The 26,049-nt window shown below is 39.6% G+C and overlaps 1 protein-coding gene across 1 annotated transcript; it reads left to right on the top strand.

Moving 5' to 3' along the window:
* The first annotated feature begins 224 nt into the window (after nucleotides 1–224).
* LOC132145735 (mycocerosic acid synthase-like polyketide synthase) lies at nucleotides 225–25,826 on the top strand. The gene is made up of 6 exons (XM_059556958.1): nucleotides 225–325; nucleotides 419–572; nucleotides 17,996–18,156; nucleotides 18,544–18,750; nucleotides 19,944–20,125; nucleotides 20,229–25,826. Exons 1-6 carry the CDS (start codon nucleotides 268–270, stop codon nucleotides 25,788–25,790), a joined length of 6,324 nt encoding a protein of 2,107 aa, XP_059412941.1. The 5' UTR covers nucleotides 225–267; the 3' UTR covers nucleotides 25,791–25,826.
* The last annotated feature ends 223 nt before the right edge of the window (nucleotides 25,827–26,049 follow it).

Raw genomic sequence — 26,049 nt, 5'->3', positions numbered from 1 at the left:
AAGACTTTCTTTGAGTACACTTAATTGGCCTTTAATTTAAATTATATTATCTGCAAGTGCATTTTTTTAAAAGTATACTTTTAAGATTTGAAGTACACAAAAGTACACTTTTAATACAATTAAGCACACTTCTTTCCACAAGAGAATCAAGACGAAAAAGGCAAAAAATGTAAAATGCCATGAATATTTAGTTTACTGCCTCAGTGTTTATTTTTGCTGTCTATAGATTGTAAAATCCAAAGTATTTGCACCCACGGAACATGAAACATGATTGAGGATGATGTAGAAATCGCTGTTGTTGGCATTGGATGCCATTTTCCTGGAGGTAATTCTTATCAATTTACAGTGTTTCATTACTTGTTCATGTTATGATTTTGGCCTAAATTATATTTACATTGTATGTTCTCGCCTAATTTAGGTGAGGGACTTGAAAACTTCTGGAGAGTCCTCCTCCATGGAGAGAACTGTGCAGTTCAGATACCAAATGACAGGTTTAATCTGTCTCAATGGTATGATTCAGATGAGAGTAAAGCAGGGAAGACATACACAGCAAAGGCAGCACTTATTGATGGGTAAGACTTCTATTTATCCGTCATCATTAAAAGGACTTATGATGTTCAATTATATTTGCCAAGTTCAAAAATGGTAAAAATTTAATTTATACATTTGCGTTTATAAATCTGTCTGTCGGCTGACAGCTGTTGGGAAAAAGCAAAGGGGGTTGGTTCTCCCTGTACATAAATGACAAGTGGTGCAGACAGCACACAGTTTGGGAGAAAATCTGTAACCCTGATATAGAACTGTTATGTGCAAGTCTCAGGCCATTCTATCTACCACGTGAGTTTAGTAACATCCTTATTTGCTCTGTTTATGTACCACCCAACAGTAATGCCTCACGAGCTGCGACACAGGTGGCAAATTGTGTTTATGAACAATTACAGCGCACCCCAAATGCACCCCTTTTCATCATTGGAGATTTTAATCATTGTAATTTAAACACTGCACTTCCAGGTTTTGAACAGTACATTAAATGTGATACCAGGAAGAATAGGACTTTGGACAAATGCTATGGAAATTTAAAACATGCATATACAGTCATAGCTAAACCGCCCTTGTCTAACTCTGACTGTAATACTGTTCATCTGATTCGTACACAACAGCTTTAAAGAATTGTAAATCCTTGGTAAAAACTATTAATGTATGGTCAGAAGACAGCACAGAAGACAGCACCCCCAACTGCTCCCTGGCACCGCAGCATAAATGGCTGCCCACTGCTCCGGGTGTGTGTTCACAGTGTGTGTGTGTGTGTGTGTGTGTGTGTGTGTGCGTGTGTGTGTGTGTTCACTGCTCTGTGTGTGTGCACTTTGGACGGGTTAAATGCAGAGCACAAATTCTGAGTATGGGTCACCATACTTGGCTGAATGTCATGTCACTTTCACTTTCAAACACTGAAAGGCTGTTTTTTTTGCACAGACTGGGATATTTTCTCTAAGGAGCTAAGCCTGGATAATGCCACAGTAACTACCACAGAATACCAAAAAATCCTGTGTTTATACTGTGATTTCAAAATGGAAAATAAAAGTTTACCCCAACAACAAGCCTTATATCACAAAGGAGGTGAAGGACTGTATTAATAGGAAAAAAACAAGCATTTAAGATCAGAGATCACTTACAACTTAAAACTGTACAAAAAGAGTTGAACTAGAAACTCCAAGAAGCAAAGGAACATCACAGGGGGTTAATAGAGGAAAACCTACAAACTATAAACTCTTTGAAAACTATGGGACTCGATGAAAATAGCCACCAATATGCAACTTACTAAGACATCTTTGCATGTTGTAGATGAACTGGAAAAAGCAAATGAGTTGAATTATTTTTTGTTTGACAATAGTGATTTTTCAGTTGAATGTGATATTGTGCTTGATAGTATTGCTATTGATGATACTGATCACTTAATCGATCGATTAATCAGATAAATGTTTTGTGTGTTTTTAAACAACCAAAACAAATAATGCATAACAAAAATAATGTGGCTGTAAAATGATCAAGCATTTGGTTTTGATTCCAACTCGGTGTTCATCTTCAGTTCTCTCTTCACAGCAGTTCAGTCAGTGTACTGTTTGAGTAAATGAATTACTCCGGGATATTAATTTGTTTTAACTCAGAGGGAGTGTCAGCCACATTAAACAAGTTAACAGCTTAAGTCATTTGTGGATTAATGCGTATTGGACACGCGAACCGTTTAAAACGATTCAGTTCGATTTGGTGAACTGAATGATTAGTTCGTGAACCGGATATCCAGACTGATTTGAACTCTCTCACACAACAGACACGGAAGAGAAGACAATGCTGAATAAAGTCGTCGTTTTTGCTATTTTTGGACCAAAATGTATTTTCGATGCTTCAGAATATTCTAACTGACCCTCTGATGTCACATGGACTACTTTGATGATGTTTTTCTTACCTTTCTGGACATGGACAGTAGACCGTACACACAGCTTCAATGGAGGGACTCTCGGACTAAATCTAAAATATCTTAAACTGTGTTCTGAAGATAAACGGAGGTCTTACAGGTTTGGAACAACATGAGGGTGAGTTATTAATGACATAATTTTGCTATCTGGGTGAACTAACCCTTTAAATTGTATTTTTTAATAATTACAATTGTAAATATACAGTTGCCTATGACAATGATTTTACTAATACAGTTGTTTGATTGATTTTATAGTGTCAAGCATTCAGAAATGACACAAAAGACAATTTAACTAAAATAAAACCAAGGATTAGTTTTTGTAAGGGTTGTGATTTACTTCTAGAGACAATTATAGAGGAAATTATAGAGGCTACAAATTAAAGATAAAGTGGATATTTAAATTAATTGTTTTGTCGATATTAAACAAGGATTTGATCATCCTATAAGTGTTAAAACCACAATTATCAGGACTTTTAGTGCTCTTTGTAGGCATTTGTAATAATAGCCTATTTGATGTACATAGTTTATTTTGTATTACATTATGTATTTTAACAGTGAAAATTAACCAATCATTATTGCCTCGTTGTTTTTTATAATGCATTTTATAGCATTTTAAAAGGTCTTTGTTCACTTAGGTCTGTTTTTATTACCACAAAAATATTATCTGAATGCTTCGTAAATTATTTGAAGCGATTTAAAGTATCAAAGCCATGGCTAATCTGTAGTTACCTTGCTACAAGAACCATGTTTTGTTTTGTTTTTATTCGTATTAAAATAATGGTTAATTTTCTGAAGGGAACATGGAAACTCAGAGAATATCAAGGCAGATGCAGCGGTGATATTACTAAAACACGTTATTTACTTAATGTTATCAAATCCAAAAAAGTTTAACAGGATTATAAACGTAGGCTACCTAAACGTAGGCTTTTTTCTTTTTCTTATCTCGGCGCCGGACTACTGTTGTCTTTTCCCAGGTATAGTTGTCCATCAGTTCTGATCATTTGCACTCAGCATGAAACCAATACAGTCTGAGCAAGAAAGAGAATTGATTAGTTCATCTCATGAGTCTTTCGGGTCGAGTCGTTCCTTAATCACGTGACAGACCCATACGCTAAACCCAATGCAATCTGAGCCGGAAAGAGAATTGATTGATTCATATCATGAGTCTTTCGGGTCGAGTCGTTCCTTAATCATGTGACAGCCCCATATGCCTAAACCAATGCAGCCTGAGCAAGAAAGAGAATTGATTAGTTCATATCATGAGTCTTCGGGATGAGTCATTCCTTAATCACGTGACAGACCCATACGCTAAAACCAATGCAGTCTGAGCCAGAAAGAGAATGGATTAGTTCATAGTTCAGGTCTATCAGGTTTTTGACTCTTTCCTTAATCACGTGACATACCCATACGCTAAAACCAATACAGTCTGAGCAAGAAAGAGAATTGATTAGTTCATAGTTCGGGTCGAGTTGTTCCTTAATCACGTGACAGACCCATACGCTAAACCCAATGCAATCTGAGCCGGAAAGAGAATTGATTGATTCATATCATGAGTCTTGGGGTCAAGTCGTTCATTAATCACGTGAAAGCCCCATACGCTACCAATGCAGTCTGAGCCGGAAAGAGAATTGATTAGTTCATCTAATGAGTCTTTCGAGTCGAGTCGTACCTTAATCACGTGACGGACCCATACGCTAAACCAATGCAGTCCGAGCCGGGAAGATAATTGATTAGTTCATATCATGAGTCTTCGGGATGAGTCATTCCTTAATCACGTGACAGACCCATACGCTAAACCAATGCAGTCCGAGCCGGAAAGAGAATTGATTAGTTCATCTCATGAGTCTTTCGGGTCGAGTCGTTCCTTAATCACGTGACAGACCCATACGCTAAACCATTGCAGTCCGAGCCGGAAAGAGAATTGATTTGTTCATCTCATGAGTCTTTCGAGTCGAGTCGTACCTTAATCACGTGACGGACCCATACGCTAAACCAATGCAGTCCGAGCCGGGAAGAGAATTGATTAGTTCATCTCATGAGTCTTTCGGGTCGAGTCGTTCCTTAATCACGTGACAGACCTATACGCTAAACCATTGCAGTCCGAGCCGGAAAGAGAATTGATTAGTTCATCTCATGAGTCTTTCGGGTCGAGTCGTTCCTTAATCACGTGACAGACCCATACGCTAAACCATTGCAGTCCGAGCCGGAAAGAGAATTGATTTGTTCATCTCATGAGTCTTTCGAGTCGAGTCATACCTTAATCACGTGACGGACCCATACGCTAAACCAATGCAGTCCGAGCCGGAAAGAGAATTGATTAGTTCATCTCATGAGTCTTTCGGGTCGAGTCGTTCCTTAACCACGTGACAGACCTATACGCTAAACCATTGCAGTCCGAGCCGGAAAGAGAATTGATTAGTTCATCTCATGAGTCTTTCGGGTCGAGTCGTTCCTTAATCACGTGACAGACCTATACGCTAAACCAATGCAGTCCGAGCCGGAAAGAGAATTGATTAGTTCATCTCATGAGTCTTTCGGGTCGAGTCGTTCCTTAATCACGTGACAGACCCATACGCTAAACCAATGCAGTCCGAGCCGGAAAGAGAATTGATTAGTTCATCTCATGAGTCTTTCGGGTCGAGTCGTTCCTTAATCACGTGACAGACCCATACGCTAAACCATTGCAGTCCGAGCCGGAAAGAGAATTGATTTGTTCATCTCATGAGTCTTTCGAGTCGAGTCGTACCTTAATCACGTGACGGACCCATACGCTAAACCAATGCAGTCCGAGCCGGGAAGAGAATTGATTAGTTCATATCATGAGTCTTCGGGATGAGTCATTCCTTAATCACGTGACAGACCCATACGCTAAACCAATGCAGTCCGAGCCGGAAAGAGAATTGATTAGTTCATCTCATGAGTCTTTCGGGTCGAGTCGTTCCTTAATCACGTGACAGACCTATACGCTAAACCAATGCAGTCCGAGCCGGAAAGAGAATTGATTAGTTCAACTCATGAGTCTTTCGGGTCGAGTCGTTCCTTAATCACGTGACGGACCCATACGCTAAACCAATGCAGTCCGAGCCGGAAAGAGAATTGATTAGTGTGACGAGTGGGGCGGGGCCGAGGGACATGGGAGCGAGGCCGGGGGAGTGATTGGAGATGAACTACACCTGTTCGTCCCACCGGTCTCGAGGCCCATGGGAAAGAGAATTGATTAGTTCATCTCATGAGTCTTTCGGGTCGAGTCGTTCCTTAATCACGTGACAGACCCATACGCTAAACCAATGCAGTCCGAGCCGGAAAGAGAATTGATTAGTTCATCTCATGAGTCTTTCGGGTCGAGTTGTTCCTTAATCACGTGACAGACCCATACGCTAAACCATTGCAGTCCGAGCCGGAAAGAGAATTGATTTGTTCATCTCATGAGTCTTTCGAGTCGAGTCGTACCTTAATCACGTGACGGACCCATACGCTAAACCAATGCAGTCCGAGCCGGAAAGAGAATTGATTAGTGTGACGAGTGGGGCGGGGCCGAGGGACATGGGAGCGAGGCCGGGGGAGTGATTGGAGATGAACTACACCTGTTCGTCCCACCGGTCTCGAGGCCCATGGAGGAGATGGAAGGATATAAAACTGGAGCAACGACAGTGAAGGACGAGAGAGGACCAGGCCTGGGCTTTTAGTTGTGTTTTGTGTTTATTTTGTTATTAAAATGTTTTTGATTGTCCGCCGGTTCCCGCCTCCTTCTTCCCGATGATTATTAGAGTTTATATCATTGCAATTAGTTCATCTCATGAGTCTTTCGGGTCGAGTCGTTCCTTAATCACGTGACAGACCTATACGCTAGACCATTGCAGTCCGAGCCGGAAAGAGAATTGATTAGTTCATCTCATGAGTCTTTCGGGTCGAGTCGTTCCTTAATCACGTGACAGACCTATACGCTAAACCAATGCAGTCCGAGCCGGAAAGAGAATTGATTAGTTCATCTCATGAGTCTTTCGGGTCGAGTCGTTCCTTAATCACGTGACAGACCCATACGCTAAACCAATGCAGTCCGAGCCGGAAAGAGAATTGATTAGTTCATCTCATGAGTCTTTCGGGTCGAGTTGTTCCTTAATCACGTGACAGACCCATACGCTAAACCATTGCAGTCCGAGCCGGAAAGAGAATTGATTTGTTCATCTCATGAGTCTTTCGAGTCGAGTCGTACCTTAATCACGTGACGGACCCATACGCTAAACCAATGCAGTCCGAGCCGGGAAGAGAATTGATTAGTTCATCTCATGAGTCTTTCGGGTCGAGTCGTTCCTTAATCACGTGACAGCCCCATACGGTAAACCAATGCAGTCCGAGCCGGAAAGAGAATTGATTAGTTCATCTCATGAGTCTTTCGGGTCGAGTCGTTCCTTAATCACGTGACAGCCCCATACGGTAAACCAATGCAGTCCGAGCCGGAAAGAGAATTGATTAGTTCATATCATGAGTCTTTCGGGTCGAGTCGTTCCTTAATCACGTGACCGACCCATATGTTAAACCATTGCAGTCTAGAGGTGGAAAGAGAATTGATTAGTTCATCTCATGAGTCTTTCGGGTCGAGGCGTACCTTAATCACGTGACCGACCCATATGTTAAACCATTGCAGTCTAGAGGTGGAAAGAGAATTGATTAGTTCATATCATGAGGCTTTCGTGTCCAGTCGTTCCTTAATCATGTGACAGCCCCATATGCCTAAACCAATGCAGTCCGAGCCGGAAAGAGAATTGATTAGTTCATATCATGAGTCTTTCGGGTCGAGTCGTACCTTAATCACGTGACAGACCCATACGCTAAACCATTGCAGTCCGAGGTGGAAAGAGAATTGATTAGTTCATATCATGAGTCTTTCGGGCCGAGTCGTACCTTAATCATGTGACAGCCCCATATGCCTAAACCAATGCAGTCCGAGGTGGAAAGAGAATTGATTAGTTCATCTCATGAGTCTTTCGGGCCGAGTCGTACCTTAATCACGTGACAGACCCATATGCCTAAACCAATGCAGTCCGAGGTGGAAAGAGAATTGATTAGTTCATCTCATGAGTCTTTCGAGTCGAGTCGTTCCTTAATCACGTGACAGACCCATACGCTATTCTGACACTGTGTTTTTGTAACTGTTTCTTCAGGATCTGTGGTGTGTTATTATTTTATAAATAAAACCCTGTTATAAATAAAATATTGATGAATTTGTTTTTTTGACTGTCTATCAGTAAATAAACACTAGGCTATATAATAATATAATAATCCAAGCCTACAATACAAAGTATTTATAGCCTAGTTTGTTCATTTTTAATCAAATGTTGAGTTTGCTGGTATAATATTTGGTTTTACTAGGCAAACTTGACATTTTGGTCTAATATATGTACAAGAAGATTGCTCAAAAAGGACATAATGACATAAATTAAAAGCAAATAACATTTTGAATCCTAAACAAGTAACACTACAGTTCTTATAATCCACTGTAAAAAATAAAAAATCAAACAGAAAAAATCAAATCTCTCCTTTATCAAAGTGATTTCACCATCATATGGACAAAATTTAAAGCATACACAGAACTCACGGCAACCTGTCAAAATAAAAGTCTGATTTAGTTTAAAGACAAGCATTTGCTAGAAATGTATTGTTATTGCTCAGCAGAATGTACATGGCCTACTACAACTAAAAAGAAACAAACATTTTTTTAAAGGAATTATCACACAATATCTCTTCCATGTTTTAATTTTAATAGTAAATCCCCTTTGTTTACCAAAAATAAAGTTTGCTTAATTTTAAGTAAATAAAAGATAAATTAAATGCGTGTTTTATGCCTTCATTTGATAAGTAGAAAACTTTAACACAACAGGATTTATGAGGGGAAAAAAAGCTACTGTAAGAAAACAATTAATAAAATAAGTTGTTTTTATGTAATTAAATAATTAGACATGCTAAAACACAGAATTAGGTAACAATAAAACATATGGTGAAGAAAAAATAAAACATTTCATAGGGCCCTAAACATGTAATTTTTGTTTAACTTTTAATAAACTGATGTAATGTATAAGGTTCCTGATTTATGTATTATTGAAAGGCTTTTATGTTTAAACTAGGGATGCACTGAAAGGAAAATTCTGGTCTGAAACTGAAAATTCTAGATGCACTTGGCCAAAAAAACTAAACTTAAAATGGTTTGTAATGATTATCCATTATTTTATTTAATAATACAAAGTAATTTTTTGCACCTAATTTCTGAACTCAAAGTTGCTGGCCATGCAAGAACTGGGATGTTTTCAACTTCCAGGAATTGTGTACAGGCTCTGCATTATCATGCTGCAACATGAGGCGATATTCATGGATGAATGGCACAACAATGGGCCTCAGGATCTCGTCACAGTATCTCTGTGCATTCAAAATGCCATCAATAAAATGCACCTGTGTTCATTGTCCATAACATACACCTGCCCATACCATAACCCCACCACCACCATGGGCCACTCGATCCACAACACTGACATCAGCAAACCGCTCACCCACACGATGCCATACATGCTGTCTGTCACCTGTCCTGTACAGTGAAAACCGTGATTCAACCGTGAAGAGAACAACTCTCCAAAATGCCAGACACCATCAAATGTGAGCAGAAATTATTTGGTTCTCAGTCAATCTTGAAGGTGAAGATGCTGGATGTCTAGGCTGGTGTGGTTACACGTGGTCTGCGGTTGTGAGGCCGGTTGGATGTACTGCCATATTTTCTGAAATGCCTTTGGAGATGGCTTATGGTAGAGAAATTAACATTAAATTCACCGGCAACTACTCTGGTAGACATTCCTGCATGCCAGCATGCCAATAACATTCTCCCTCAAAACCTGCAACATCTGTGGCATCGTGCTGTGTGATAAAACTGCACATTTTAGAGTGACCTTTTCATTGTAGCCAGCCTAAGGCACACCTGTGCAATAGTCATGCGGTCTTATCAGCATCTTGATATGTCACACCTGTGAGGAGGATGGGTTATCTCGGCAAAGGAGAAGTGCTCACTAACACAGCTTTAGACAGATTTGTGAATAATATTTGAGAAAAATAGGCCTTTTGTGTACATAGAAAAAGTCTTAGATCTTTGAGTTCAGCTCATGAAAAATGGAGACAAAAAAAAAGTTTTGCATTTATATTTTTGTTCAGTGTAAAAAACACAACATACTTTTTACTTAAAGTAACAGTAAAATTGGACATATTTAATATATTTTAATATAAATATATTTAAATGTTTAAAATTAACATTTTTAACGTAATTAACAGATGTTATGTATAAAAAAATGTTAGCCTGAATGCACTGTAAGTCGCTTTGGATAAAAGCGTCTGCTAAATGCATACATTTTACTTATTTAAATTTATTAGTATCATTACAATACAGCATTTATTAATTTTAGTGAATGTTAATTTCAACAATTACTATTGTGCTACTATTGTGCATGTTAACAGTTAATGCACTCTGAATTAACGGACTAACAGTGAACAATAGTATTCTCAATAACTTACATTAGGAAAAATGAATAAATACTGTAATATATGTATCGTTCATGTTAGTTAATAGGCTACATTAAAGGGTTAGTTTACCCAATAATCAAAATTATATCATTAATAACTCACCCTCATGTCGTTCCAAACCTGTAAGACCTCCGTTTATCTTCAGAACACAGTTTAAGATATTTTAGATTTAGTCCGAGAGCTCTCAGTCCCTCCATTGAAGCTGTGTGTACGGTCTACTGTCCATGTCCAGAAAGGTAAGAAAAACATCATCAAAGTAGTCCATGTGACATCAGAGGGTCAGTTAGAATATTCTGAAGCATCGAAAATACATTTTGGTCCAAAAATAGCAAAAATGACGACTTTATTTAGCATTGTCTTTTCTTCCGTGTCTGTTGTGAGAGAGTTTAAAACAAAGCAGTTTGTGATATCCGGTTCGTGAACGAATCATTCGATGTAACCGGATCTTTTTGAACCAGTTCACCAAATCGAACTGAATCGTTTGAAATGGTTCGCATCTCCAATACGCATTAATCCACAAATGACTTAAGCTGTTAACTTGTTTAATGTGGCTGACACTCCCTCTGAGTTAAAACAAATTAATATCCCGGAGTAATTCATTTACTCAAACAGTACACTGACTGAACTGCTGTGAAGAGAGAACTGAAGATGAACACCGAGCCGAGCCAGATAACGAACAAAAGATTGACTTGTTCATAAGTCAAGAATCGGTTGCATCGGTTTTCGGATCACCTATAGTTCTTTCAGACAGTTCGATTCAATAAACTGGTTGAAGAAAACGGTCCACCAGTTCTTTTGCGCTCGACGTAATGACGTAATATGCGATGATTGCTCTTGATTCAAGCCTTCGGTTTACCCGCGCTCATAACATTAGCACAGAATCAGTTCAGAATCAATCATCAAAAGAATCAGTTCGGTTCAGACGCTCTGTGTGTCATTCTGCTTCACGCTGAATCACACATGCGCAGTATCATCAGCTCCTCGGTTCTCGACTCGGACGCGTCTGACAGAAACGGTTCTTGACTCGAGAAAAAAAACAGTTGTGTTTTGAACTCTCTCACAACAGACATGGAAGAGAGAAGACAATGCTGAATTAAGTTGTAGTTTTTGCTATTTTTGGACCAAAATGTATTTTCGATGCTGCAAAATATTCTAACTGACCCTCTGATGTCACATGGACTACTTTGATGATGTTTTTCTCACCTTTCTGGACATGGACAGTAGACCGTACACACAGCTTCAGTGGAGGGACTGAGAGCTCTCGGACTAAATCTAAAATATCTTAAACTGTTTTCCGAAGATAAACGGAGGTCTTACAGGTTTGGAACGACAGAAGGGTGAGTTATTAAGGACATCATTTTCATTTTTCGGTGAACTAACCATTTACCTAACACTGCCTAATGCATGCAACGCCAAATCCGGCCCGCCAGAGATTTCCATACGGCCCCCAGAATAATACTGAATTCAGGAATAGCCTTGTAAGAGGAAAAAGTTTAGGGCTGGTTAGAATACCATTTTTTGAGCTTCGGTAGTAATGAACATCGACTATTCGAAGCATCGGAGAGAGAGAATCTGTGTCTGTATGTCCGTTTGCATTTTTATTATTTCGAGAACCGTTCATCCAATCGACTTCACAAGGGAGTGTAGTGTCGCATTTGATGCAATATAGATGGACACGCAAGACGCGACACATTCAGATTTAATAAACTTTTAGTAAACTACAGTCAAAACAGCGCGAGCGGGAAGCAGCGCACCTCACGCGGGCAGGGCTTGGTCCAAGAACGGACACTGCACTAGTGATATAAAATGCATACACACAGGTCTGTTAAATTAAGCCATACTTTTAAGGTAGTCTAATATTTTTCTGACTAACAAATTGGCACAGTAAAGGGTAGATTTAAATAAAGAAAAAGCAATTATGTACTGGTTCAGCAAGTCACGGAAGATTTCATTTATAAAGGACTGGAAAACAGCGGGTGCGTTGGCAAGGTCGGCATGACCTGATACTCATAGTGCCCCCTAGTGGTGAGGAAGGCAGTCTTCCACTCGTCGCCCTCTTTGATGCGAATAAGGTTGTATGCACTTCGTAGGTCCAGTTTGGTGTAAACCCTTGCTTCTCAGAGCTGTCCCAGAGCTGAAGGGACCAATGGCAAAGGGTAGCGGAATTTTATTGTGACATTGTTTAATCCCCGATAATCAATCTAAGTCCTCCGTCCTTTTTCTCCACAAAGAAGAACCCTGCTGCAGCTGGAGAAGTGGAAGGTCGGATGAGTACTGAACTCAGGGCCTCATCAATATAATCCTCCATGGCTTGGGATTCTGTACGAGACAAGGGATACACACAAGTCTTGGGAGGCATGGCATTGGGGAGTAAATCAATACTACAGTCCCAGGGACGATGAGGTGGTAGTTGTGTTGCCTTAGTTTTGCTAAAGACCTCTGCTAGGTCATCGTAACAGGGGGAATATTGACAGTCTTGGTACTTGAGGGACTTTCAACACTAGTGATACAGCATGGCTGGGGGACTGACGAGAAACAGCGATTTTCACAAAAGGCTGACCACTTGGTCAACTCACCCTGATGCCAGGACAGGACGGGGTCGCGAATGGACAGCCATGGGAATCCGAGGATGATTTCATGTTTAGGAGAGTTAACGACATAGAAGGATATGGACTCCTGGTGAAATAACCCCACTTGCAACGTAAGTGTCTTGGTTTGTTGAATTATTCCAGTTCCGATTGCTGTGTCGTTGATGGCTTTGATCTTAATGGGTGGGTTACATGGTTGGATGGGTAAGTTATACTTCTTGACGATATCTTCATGAATGAGATTTAATGCAGCTCCGGAGTCGATCATTGCTGTCAATGAGATGGACAGTTCTTCAGTTTTCAAGGTAAGGGGTAGTTTGAAGGATTGATTATTTGGTATTGACAAGTGTTCCATATTTACCAAAATGGGCTTCTGGGCCTTGTGTGGACCTCTCTGACAACGATGGCCTGGTTCACCACAGTAGAAAGAGATATGGAGATGGCATCACCGTGCTCGTTCACTTTCCGAAAGTTTGGTAAAGTTGACTTGCATGGGTTCTTCGAGCATTATAGTTTTAATTACAGTCGGGATAACAGGCAGTATTTCCTTCACATACCTTCCTCGTCTGTCTCATCAAATTATCCATCCTGATTGCAAGTTTGACGAAGTCAGTAAACGATGAATTTTCTCCTTTACATACAAGCTCTGCCTGGAGATCCGTGTTGAGGCTACTCTGGAATACGGCTTTTAGGGAAACGTCATTCCACCCACTCTGAGCAGCGAGGGTGTGAAACAAGATGGCGTACTCTGCGACTGTTCTGTTTCCTTGCAACATTTGCAGAAGTTGAGTTGATATATCCTTGCCCCCTGCGGGATATTCAAACACTCCTCGAAGTTGTTGCAGGAAATAGTCAAAGGATCGTCTGAATCTCATGTCAATATCCCAATCAGCTGCAGCCCAGTCAATCGCTTTCCCAGACAACAAGGACATTATGACGGCACATATCTTTTCGTCAGAGTTAAACTTGTCTTCCTGATTGTCGAAATAAATCTTCACTTGACGAATAAAGCCCCGACATCTATCAGCAGAACCATCAAATTTATCGGGTAGTGCAAAACTCACCGCTCTAGGCGTGGTTGATGGAAGTGACTGGATGTAGCTCGTCAAGTGCTCGTTGACTGCTTGAAGTTTACTCAACTGATCTTGGTACCCCTTTAAGACTTCACTTTGATAAGCGAACGCCGCTTGCATGTTAGTAACTTCTGCTGGATTCAGTTGAGGCGAAGTATGTAACGAAGAGGCTGAGGCAGAATGTGAACCCATTTGCAGGAGTTAATTAAAGGAAGATCTTACAATCAGAGTCGTGTAACCAGGCAAAGTGTCAATACCGTAAGGGCAGTCCGATCTTTCAACATACACAGTGGTTATCCAGTAGGCAGAGAGGAGTAGGCAGGCGAACAGGTCAAACAAAAACATCAGTCCAATCAAGCAGTAAATCCAAAGGGCAATCCTAGAGACGTGAACGAGGTAACAGGCAGAATCGTGAACAAACAGGCAGTCAGAATACTCACAAGGAAAACGCTTGGTAAGGCAGGTAAACTGGCAATACTTCGCAGTGAAGTAACATGCTGGCACATGTTAAATAGTCCCAAACAGGAAATGACTGTAAAAGTAGAGGGAGTGGTGAACAGTCAATACTCTGGTGAGGGCTCCCTCTGCTGATGTGGCGTTACAATTTAACATTAGATGAATTAAAGAACACCATAAAATCACTTAAAGGGGGTAAATCACCCGGCCCTGACGGAATTCCTTGTGAGGTATATAAAACATTTAACAATCTATTGGGACCTTATATGCTTAGAATGTTCTTCCAGGCTTTTGAGGTGGGACGACTACCTCAGTTGTTTAATGAAGTGATAATCACAGTTCTACCTAAGAAGGGCAAGGATCCAGAGGAGGTAGGAGGGTATAGGCCAATATCTCTCATTAATGTGGACCAAAAAATTTTAGCAAAGACATTAGCCACTTGACTTAATACACTTTTAGGAAAACTAGTGGATCCTGATCAGACTGGATTTGTTTCAGGTCGTAGTTCTTTTAATAATCTTCGTCGTTCTTTAATATTTTATACTGTTCCCAAACTAATCAATCTGATCTGGTGATCTTGTCCTTAGATGCTGAAAAGGCTTTTGACCAGGTTGGGTGGACTTACCTCTTTGCTCTGCTACAGAAATTCCAAGTAGGATAGAAATTCATCACTTTGCTTAAAATTTTATATAAAAACCCTAGGGCATGTATACTCACAAATAGAATTTTATCACCATCTTTTGCTTTATTTAGGGGTACCCGACAAGGCTGCCCACTTTCCCCCCTTCTTTTTGCCCTTGCCATTGAGCCTCTAGCGGAAACCATGCGCTCTGATGACAGAACTCATGGGCTCTGTACTAAAACAACTATAAATAACATTTCTTTACACGCAGATGACGTCTTATTATATGTGACTAAACCCGTATCTAGTTTCCCTGTACTTTTAAAAGTGATTGAACAATATGGCTAATTTTCAGGCTATAGAATTAATCTAAACAAAAGTGAACTTATGCCAGTTGGGCTTAAGGATCTTTCACAAGTTTTCCCCAGTTTGGTTTAAAATAGCTAAAGACAGATTTACCTACCTAGGAATTGTTATAAACAGGAAATATAGCTTGCTACAAGAAGCCAACTATGCCTCCCTATTAGAAAAAATAAAAAGAAATATTCAGTTTTGGAGGACTCTTCCCATTTCGTTAATCGGCAGAAAAAATGCCATCAAAATGATTTTTCTCCCGCACTTATTATATTTGTTACAAAACATCCCTCTATTTCTTTCAAAATCCTTTTTTAAGCAACTAAATTCAATTATTTTACCCTTTATTTGGAATTATAAAAACCATAGAATTAAACAACTACATCTCTCCAAACCTAGAAATGTAGGGGGTCTAGCCTTTCCAGACTTCTGCTGCAATTACTGGGCGGCTAACCTTAGAATTGTATCAATAATACTAAATGATAAAAGTGGACAACTTGACTGGCTCAGACTAGAACAAGACGAATGTACCCCGTACAATCTCGGTGCTGTGATTCTTTCAGCAACAAGCTGTAAAAAAGAAATTTACGGAAGCTGTCCTGTCATTAGCAGTGTTATTCGTATTTGGAAACAAATTAGAATGCATTTTGGAGTGAAGACGTTACCTTTACTAACTCCCATAGCCTGCCTCAGGGACTATTTTGGTAAAGGAAAAATTATTTCCAGCATTTATAATACTCTCCTGGTTTCCCACTTACCTGCTACATTTTCAATCAAAAGTTTATCGGAGGAAGAATTAGGGTCAGAAATTTCCAATGAGTTATGGGCGGATAGCTTGGAAGAGATTAATAGATGTTCTATAAACTCCAGACACTACCTTATCCAATTCAAAATCTTGCACAGACTACAATACTTAAAGAAAAAATTGTCTAGAATATTTCCAGGTGTCTCTCCAAAATGTGATAAATGCAGGACGGCTGATGCGACTCTGCTTCACAGCTATGCATTGTGTCCCAGTCTTCAAAGCTTTTTGTGCAAGATTTTTGGTGTCATCTCTATAATTATTATGCAACATTGAACCCGACAAGTTTTTAATCGTGTTTGAAGAACAAGTTTCAAGAAATGAGCTATGTCTGTCCAAGTATCAACAACGATAACTTTCCTATGGACTTTTAACAGCCAAAAAGCTTATTTTAACATTCTGGAAAAATAAACTGCCACCTCCTTTCCAGATGTGGCTTGACGAACTCACAAACACATTACATTTGGAGTGTATACGGCTTTGTCTAATGAATAAGAGACTACAGTTTTCTAAAACTTTGGAACCCTTTATAAAGTATTTAGGGGAAGAAGGCAGATGAGACTTGAAAGAAAGGGATGTTGACGTAATTTGATTTGGACCTAGATCCAATCCGCCTGTTTTATGTATTTTTATTGATTTTTGATATTCTTCCCTATGTGGCGCATACCAGGCAGACAGAGTGGGTGGGTGGGAGGTTAGGTGAATGGTCGGTGGGGTGGGGGGTTGTAGAATTGTTTTGTTTTAGGACTATCTGCATAGTATGTTAGAAAATATGTGCACATGTCTGCATGTACAGTGTATACTTAGTTTGTATGTGTAGGATTGTGATGTTTATTTTGTATGCACTGCAGGTGTATGTACAAATATATAGTTGCAGAAAGAACTATAACTTGGTTAGACTTTGTATAAGGAAAATTAGGAGGAACTTCTGATTTTAATTATGTTAAGCTTATCTGTATTCTATATTTTTCTCCAATAAAAAAAAGTTTAAGTATATCATATGTATTATTACTCAGCATCAAACAAACAATATACATTTTATTTTCAGTGATTAAACAAAACGAAAAATTAGAAAAATATAAAATAATACCAGTTATCGTCCATTTCAATCAATCCATAGTTCCATTGAGAATGTCTTGTGTGTTAACCGTGAACATATTCTGAGTTGACTGAATTACTCCGTTATGAGACCAGCATACCTCTAGTAAGCAAGGTTTGGGTTAATCAACAGAGTGTTCAGGATTTTTTTTCTGACATTCAGCCAAGTATGGTTACCCATACTCAGAATTTGTGGTCTGCTTTTAACCCATCCAAAGTGCACACACAGAGCAGTGAACACACACACACATAAACACACAAAACTAATTTGTCCATTGTTAGATCTTAGTTCTTAATGATGTTATGACATGATACATGGCATATGTAGACATTTAAGTAAGCCAATAGTGAGTGAAGTGACATTCAGCCAAGTATGGTGACCCATACTCAGAATTTGTGCTCTGCATTTAACCCATCCGAAATGCACACACACAGAGCAGTGAACACACACACACACACCCGGAGCAGTGGGCAGCCCTTTATGCTGCGGCGCCCGGGGAGCAGTTGGGGGTTCGATGCCTTGCTCAAGGGCAGCTAAGTTGTGGTATTGAGAGAACTGTACATGTACTCCCCCCACCCACAATTCCTGCCGGCCCGGGACTCGAACTCACAACCTTTCAATTGGGAGTCCGACTCTCTAACCATTAGGCCACGACTTCCCAATATTTAAAGACTTTAAATGTATTATTTTGTTTTAACTGTATAGGGTAATATTTATGTCACACATTTGCATGATGTGAGCTTCTTTCAATTAAAATGCTTCAGTATTATATTTTTCCATCCTATCAGCGATGATAATGATTCTGAAAGAAAATGCACCCTTTGTCTACTGATTCTATAATAATGAACGTAACTTTCATGCACCTGACTGACAGATAAACCTTGCACTCTTATTTCAAAGTTGTTGATAATCTTGTGGCTATTTTAACAGCTTCCTTTGCACCTAACCCCATTACCTTTTATTCTGTGTAGCTTGAACGAGTTTGACCACAAGTTCTTTGGCATTTCTAATGCTGAAACAATCACCATGGACCCTCAGCACAAACTTCTGTTGCAGTGCACCTACAGAGCATTAGAGGATGCTGGGATTCCAATGGAAAAGGCCAGTGGAATGCGAACAGGAGTATTTTTGGGTAACATTCGAGTTAAATATAATATACATTAAAAAAGTAATTTTTGATGTCTTTTCATCTCAGTGAAAAAGTTTATGGCCTTGCTGCATAAGAACCTTCGGAGCTACCTCTGGTTAAGATGCGTTGCTAGGTAGCAGATAGATTTCCTCCAAGATTTCCCAGTTCACAAGAGGGATCTTACTTGTGCTGACCTCAGTATGTGCTAATGTGCTTTAATTCCTTTAGCTCACCGTACCAATAGTTATGCTGAAATGTTGCTTGTCAAAGCCTATTGTTGCCTTGAGGAAGGCTCTTCACCTCAGGTTGCTATTGATAAAAACAGTGCAGTGGCTATGGATAGAAACATATATCACCAGCTAACATGTTTTTTGTTTGCTTGTTTTTCAGGCCTAATGAACAGAGACTTTGAGCTGGCAAGTGTGAGGATCAATCCGAAACACATAGATCACACCAATGCCACTGGTGCTGCTATGAGCATAGCTGCCAACCGCATCTCATACATCTTCAACTTCACTGGCCCCTCACTATCCATTGACTGTGCCTGCTCTTCATCCCTCGTCGCCCTTCACTTAGCTACTCAAGCCATAAAACAAGGTAGTCTTCAAAAATATGTATGCAAACCCTGTGGATCAACCTATGTGACGTGACATTAAACCAAGTATGGTGACCCATACTCAGAATTTGTGCTCTGCATTTAACCCATCCAAAGTGCACACACACAGAGCAGTGAACACATACATGGAGCATTTATGCTGCAGCGACCGGGGAGCAGTTGGGAGTTCAGTGCCTTGCTCAAGGGCACCTAAGTCGTGGTATCGCCAGCCCGAGACTCGAACTCACAACCTTAGGCGTCATACTCTCTAATCACTATGCCACGATAATTTTTTTTTATTTGCACATTTTAATAAGATTGCACATTGTATAATGTATGTGTACTAACATAAAGTACTGTGCTAAAGACTAGGGATGTAATGATTCACTCAACTCACCATGTGATACGATTCACAATACTGATTTTAATGATACGATTCTCAAAGTTTTTTTTTTACAAAATGAGATTTAAGACAAATTCAAAATTAGAAATTCTTCTTTTATTTTGGTATGCTGGGACAAAATGTTTAAAATTTCTTTGTGTAATTAAAAATGTAAAATAAAACTAAACTGATTTAAAAAAAAAAAAAACCCCTAATTCAAATAAATAAATAACAAAATAAATATGTTGATATAAATAAACGAAGGCTTTGTCTGTGCTCTTTCCATTTAAAATTAGAGGCAACCCCTGTATTTTAATTACAATAAATGCAGCATACATGCAGTATACATGCAGCATGAGAAGTTTTTAATCTAAATGAGATTGTATAATTCTGAAAATTGAAGCAACCTGGTCTGACTTTAGTGTTATGAAAATATACTACACAAAATATATCTAAATGAAACAAAAACAGCAGATGAGCTGAATAAGAAGCAAATTCACTCTCTGACAGCAGGTGGCACTTATGAAACACCAATGATACAGTTTGTCCTTGGGTACCGCTTTAACAAAGCAACCCTGTGTTATGAACCCTACAAATACATTAGACAGAGGCAAAAAGTCTCAACTTTTCTAAAGACAGTCATCTTATATTTGTATCAATTTTCTGCCAGCTCACAGTGCATCGTTACATCCCTAGTAAAGACATTAGATGTATCATTTGTGTTTTGCTTTTGAATTAAATCAAACAAATTATTAGCCATTAGGGTTCCCCCACCCCCTTAAGTTTTGTGTTTATTTGTACTCCACTCAACAGGAGATTGTGATATGGCCTTGTGTGGTGGTGTGACCTGCATATTGGAGCCGACCCTTTTTGTAACACTCTCTAAGGCAAAAATGATCTCCTCTGATGGAACGAGTAAGCCGTTTAGCAACAAAGCAAATGGATATGGCAGAGGAGAAGGATGTGGGGTCATTCTATTAAAACCGCTAAAAAAAGTAAATAAAAAGATTGTTTCATATAAATTTAGCACTGTGACAGCAATGTACCTCATGATAATCTACTGTAAGAAACACCCATATGTTGTTTGGATTTTAACAGGCTCTTGAAGACCATGATCATATTTGGGGTATCGTCATCAAAACTGCAGTAAATCAAGATGGCCACAGCGTTAGTCCAATCACCAAACCATCCATGGTACAGCAGCAGGAGCTGCTTAGAAAAATCTACTCAACAGAGACTGATCTGACTAGTGTCCAGTACATTGAGGCTCATGGGACTGGGACTCCAATTGGAGATCCAATAGAGGCAGGTAGCATATCAAAGGTCATTGCCAAAGCAAGACCTCAAAAGTCAGGACCACTCATCATTGGTTCTGTTAAAAGCAATATTGGACACACGGAATCTGCTGCAGGTGTTGCAGGGCTCATAAAGGTTCTTTTGATGATGCAGCATGAAACCATCGTGCCATCATTGTTCCACTCCATGGAAAACTCCAGCATAGATATTGAATCTCTCAATATGAAAATCCCCACCACAGCAGAAAAATGGATCAGTGACCACAGAGGAGAGAGGTTGGCAGGAATCAATAATTTTGGGTTTGGTGGAACAAATGCACATGCTCTTGTCAGACAATATGTGCAATCAAAAAAGCCAAAAACTCAGCTGATAAGCAAATCCCATCAGTATTTTGTGGTCTCAGCAGCCTCAGAAATATCCATGAAAAATATTATTGAAGATACTGCAGAACAGATCAGTTCAGGGAAAATATTGGATCTACAGGCTTTACTCTACACATCCGCATGTAGAAGAAGTCACTTGAAACACAAATACAGGAGAGTATTTCAAACAACATCATTAGCAGATCTGCAAGAGAAACTTTCTGCTTCTGTAGAAAGAAAAATTGTAACGTCTAGGACAGATTCATTAGTTTTTGTGTTTTGTGGCAATGGTGTTACATATCAGGGTATGTGCAAGCAGCTCCTAAAACAAGAGCCAGTTTTCAGAGAGGAAATCATGAAGATTGAAACACTGTTACGAAGCTATAGAAGTTTAAATCTGATAGAGATGCTTGAAAGTGAGTATGAGAAAAGTGCAGAGCTGTCTGATCCAAAGATTGTCCAGCCTCTTCTGTTTGCTATTCAGGTTGCTGTTGTTAAACTTCTGAAACATTGGGGCATCAGTCCTGATGCTGTATTGGGGCACTCTATTGGAGAGGTTGCTGCAGCTCATTGTTCCGGATTACTGTCACTTGAAGATGCAGTGAAAGTCATCCACTATCGCAGTTCTTTGCAATGCACTGTGACAGGAGGGAAGATGTTGGTAATCAGTAATATGGCTGTTTCTGAAGTCTTGAAAATTCTTGAAAAATTTCATTCAGGAACGGTTTGTCTTGCTGCTTATAATAGCCCTCAGTCTTGCACCGTCTCAGGAGATGCAGATGACATTGACAGGTTGCATCAGAATTTGAAAAACTCAGCCACTGGAAAAGATTTGTTCCTTCGCATTTTAGATGTACCTGCAGCATACCACAGTCACAAGATGGATCCCATTTTATCCAAAGTGAAAGAGAGTATAGACTCATTGCAGGCACATCATTTGGAGACAGAACTGTTTTCAACAGTTACAGGTGTTAGTTTGGGTTCCTCAGATTTTATTAGTGGTGAATACTGGGCAAAGAATGTCAGAGAACCAGTTAAATTTGAACAAGCTGTAAAGTCAGCAGCTAAAAACAAAAGGAGTGTGATATTTGTTGAAATTGGTCCAAGAAGATCTTTGCAGAGGTACATCAGTGAGACCTTGGGAAATGATTTTACAGTGATTCCCTCAGTGCAGCCTGATAAAGACCATGAGACAATGCTTGCAGCTGTTTCCAAACTGTTTGAATTCGGGGTCAAAGTGGACTGGGAAATGTTCTACAAAGGTTTTGAGACTGAACCAATTCCCCACCCACGATATCAGTTTGATGACGTGAAGAGTGATATCTTTGCTTTGAATATGCAGTTGATCAGTCCCACTGGCTACCATCCAGTAGCTACACAAATGGGTACAGACAGTTCAGTGTTCAGCTGTGATTTATCATCTGAATCATTGGCCTTCCTGCAAGAACACAAACACAGTGGTGTTTCTATAATTCCAGGGGCGTTTTATGTAGAGTTGGGCTTAGCAACGTATATGGAACATGTAAAACCTAAGGTTCCACTAAGTTCCCTGCAGCTCAGCGTAAAATTCCAGAGTCCATTCGTTTTCACCCAGAAGGCCCAAGAAATAAATGTACAGCTGGATCATTCAGACCATTTGGCTGATAACACATGCAATTTCAAAATACAGTCTACTTCTGCAGTCTACGCATTTGGCACAGTCGAAGCAAAACCAGGTAGGACACCTGAAGAACAGTTCATTTCATTAGATTGTATTTCCAAAAGATGCACATTCCACATGACTACTGAAGAGCTCTACAAACTTCTAAGTCAGGCAGGATTTGAGTATGGGTCTGTCTTCAGAAATAATGCAGATGTTTATTGTGGGGAAGAATTTAGAGAGGCTATATCTGTTGTGGAGGTCTCAAAGGAATTACTGCCTCAATTACACAACTATCACATTCACCCTGTGGTCTTGGATTACGTCATGCAACTTGTTCTTGCAACTGTAGGGGGTGTATCAACAAGACCCCAATATCCTGCACAAATAGGCAGCCTGACCGTATTTGAACCATTGCAAGAGGAGATGGTCGTATATCTGAGAGCAGTACATGTTGGAGAAGATGATTTTGACGTTTGTGGCTGCTTAGCTAACAAACACGGTAGGGTGTTAGTTGAACTGAAGCATGTAAGGATCATAATGCTTGGAAGTCGTCCCCAAGTAGTCAAGGAGTACTTCTTCCACAACAATTTCAGTGTCATCTCTGAAGTTTCCGAATTTGATACACAGATTAAAGCATTGGTATTTTCTGACCAGGTAGGGATTTCTAAAGCTTTGCAACAGTACTTGGACCCAACATCTAGATATGTGTCTTCTTCAAAAGGTAACATACTGTTAGAAGATGGAGTTGAATTCCTTTTGTCAAAACTAAAAATTTCAAATGTAAAGAAATACTTCCAGGAAATTTTGTTCATGTGGGGTGATTCAGACCAAACCTCCTTTGAATCAGAGAAAGTCTTAGACAGTATGGTAGGGTGTTGTGAGATTTTCCGAAAACTTGTCCAATATCTTAAAGCACTTGATTTCCCAGGTGTTATCAGAGTAATAACCTATAGGTCATCTGAGACCTTAGTGGACCACATAAACCCTGGGTTTGTTCTGTCTGGCATGACAAGAGCATGTGCAGCTGAGTTGCCAGAACTTTCCTTCCAGCTGATTGACATGGGTTCTACGTCTTTTGAAAACATCAATGCTTTTGTTCAGGTCCTCAGATCATACCCCTGTAACAAATACCCAGAGCTAGTAGTGAAAGAGGGCAAAATTCTCCAACCCGAAATCACCCACACACATTTGCCAACCATGCCAATCTCTTCAAGAAACCTTCATATGTTGGATGAAGAAGTCTTCATCTTGCAAACATCTGACCCATATAAAATGGCAAATGTGTCAGCGGCTCAAATGGATAAATCCATTAACCCGATTAAAGAAAAAAACATTGAGCTTCATCTCAGTAAAATCTGTGTTCATTCATCAGATTACTTTCCAGTCAGTATTTCTGACCTGAATTATGGTCAGACATTGTATTGGAACAAGCACACAAATGAAAACCATAAGCTCTTAGCCCTTGACTTCAGTGGCACTGTCACAGCTATAGGTAAAGATGTCAGGAAATTTAAAGTTGGTGATCACATTGTGACTTGTTACCCTGTGGTTGCCACTTCTAAAGTAGTTCTCCCTGCATCTGTTTGCTACAAAGCAAAAAGTATTTCATTCTTGGACAAAATCCCTTGTGTCTCTTACATGGTACTGGCTTGGCAGATCTTACATGAGGCTTTGCCCAAAGCTAAACAGCAATGTAAACTGGGTATTTTCTCCACTGTTCCTGACTCAGCTTTAATGAATGTGTTAATTGCTATTGCAAACAAATCAGGATGGAATGTCAGAGTTAGCACGCAGGCTGATCAGCTGTCTTGTGATTTTTCTGAGGTTGTGGGAGCTGTTCTTCTACCTCCTTATAATGTAGAAACTGCAGAAAGAGCTAGCAGTATTAGAGGCATCAAAGACATTGTTCTTGTCTATGACAACAAGACAGAATTTCCATTCAATACTACAACATTCCAAGGTACTAATGAGGAAGCCCGCTTCCATGCCCTCCTCATGTCCCAGATAATGCAAAAAGGGTCTCTGCAAACGCAAATGCCACAGATCTATCGCTGGTTGAAATCCATGCATTTGGACAGAAATTGGTTGTCTTTTGACACAACAGTTGCTCAAAGAGTGAATTATCAAGACACTGGTCTTCTGTCTGTAAAAGAATCCCAATCATACTTCAGATGCCACATCCTACCCATTATCATTCTGAACAGTAAAGCCAAGAACCAGCTATCTGACATTCCAGTGGTGCCCAGACACAGTCTATTCAAGGCAAATTCAGTCTACATTGTCACAGGTGGTCTAACAGGGTTGGGCTTTGAGACAGTAAAGTTCATTGCTCAGAAAGGAGGAGGAAACATTGTAATTCTGTCTAGGAGTAACCCAAACCCTCTGATGCAACAAGAGATAAGTCAGGTCAGTTCCCATTATGGTTCTGTCATTAAATCTCTGCCGTGTGATGTTTCTGTATCTAAGCAAGTGGACCAGACAATCGATAATATTGGAAAACTATTTCCATCCTGTCCCATCAAAGGGATATTCCACAGTGCAGTTGTCTTGCACGATGGGTTGATTGAACGTCTTGACAAAACTCTTTATGAGAAAGTCATGAGGCCAAAAGTGAATGGAGTGATAAACCTTCACCGTGCTACCATACAGTGTAATCTGGATTACTTTGTTTGCTATTCCTCCATTGCTGCCTTCATTGGCAATGCCTCACAAACTAATTACGCTGCGGCTAATACATTCTTGGACACCTTCTGTCAGTATCGCAGAAACATTGGGCTTTCTGGACAGTCCATTAATTGGGGAGCTTTGAATCTTGGTCTTTTGTTGAACAAAGACCATATCCAAAAATTTCTGGAGGCAAGGGGAATCATGCTTTTGGAGATTCCAGAAATCCATGAAAGTCTTGAGCAGTGCCTCGTAATCAACAAACCTCAACAGGTCGTATGCAAATTCAATTTTAAACACAACTGGAATAACGTTCTCAGTCAGAACAAAACACTGAATGTACGCTTGTTCAAAATAGCACAGGAAGCTATTAGTAAAGCTGGAGTGAATTTCACTAGACCTGAACAACCCAAGAAATTATCTTCACCACGTGATTATCTGAGGTTCATGATTAGTGAAACGACTGGTATTGAGATGGATGAGCTGAATGATGATGTTCATCTTTTAAATTTAGGCATTGATTCAATGTTAGCCATGACTCTGCAGAATCTTATCTTCAATGAAAGTGGTGTGAATGTCCCTCTAGTTACTTTGTTGGATCCAAATAGCACACCGGCAACTCTCATTAAAATCCTTGAGGAACACTGTGTAGATGGATATCAGAGTGAAGATGAGATATATTCCACATACTTATGATTTGTGATTTGTATTTCTTTAAAGTAGCCTTGTTGTAGCCTCTGATGTGATGTGAAATGGTGTATAGTTAGTAATATGGTACTCAATTACGCAATGCTATTTACTCAAATTCATATACATTAAAAAGGTGGACTTAACATAATTAAATGGACTTAACATTTTAATTCATGAAGTAATCCTAGTAATAGTAGTAGTAAGATTTATAGTAATTTCAAAATACATTGTTTTGTATGCTTTATGATGTTTAAAGTACTGTCTA

Source organism: Carassius carassius, chromosome 8 (assembly GCF_963082965.1).
Source record: "Carassius carassius chromosome 8, fCarCar2.1, whole genome shotgun sequence".
Taxonomy (NCBI): Eukaryota; Metazoa; Chordata; class Actinopteri; order Cypriniformes; family Cyprinidae; genus Carassius; species Carassius carassius.
The sequence above is the reverse complement of the archived record's forward strand: the minus strand, read 5'-3'. Positions and strand labels throughout refer to the sequence as shown.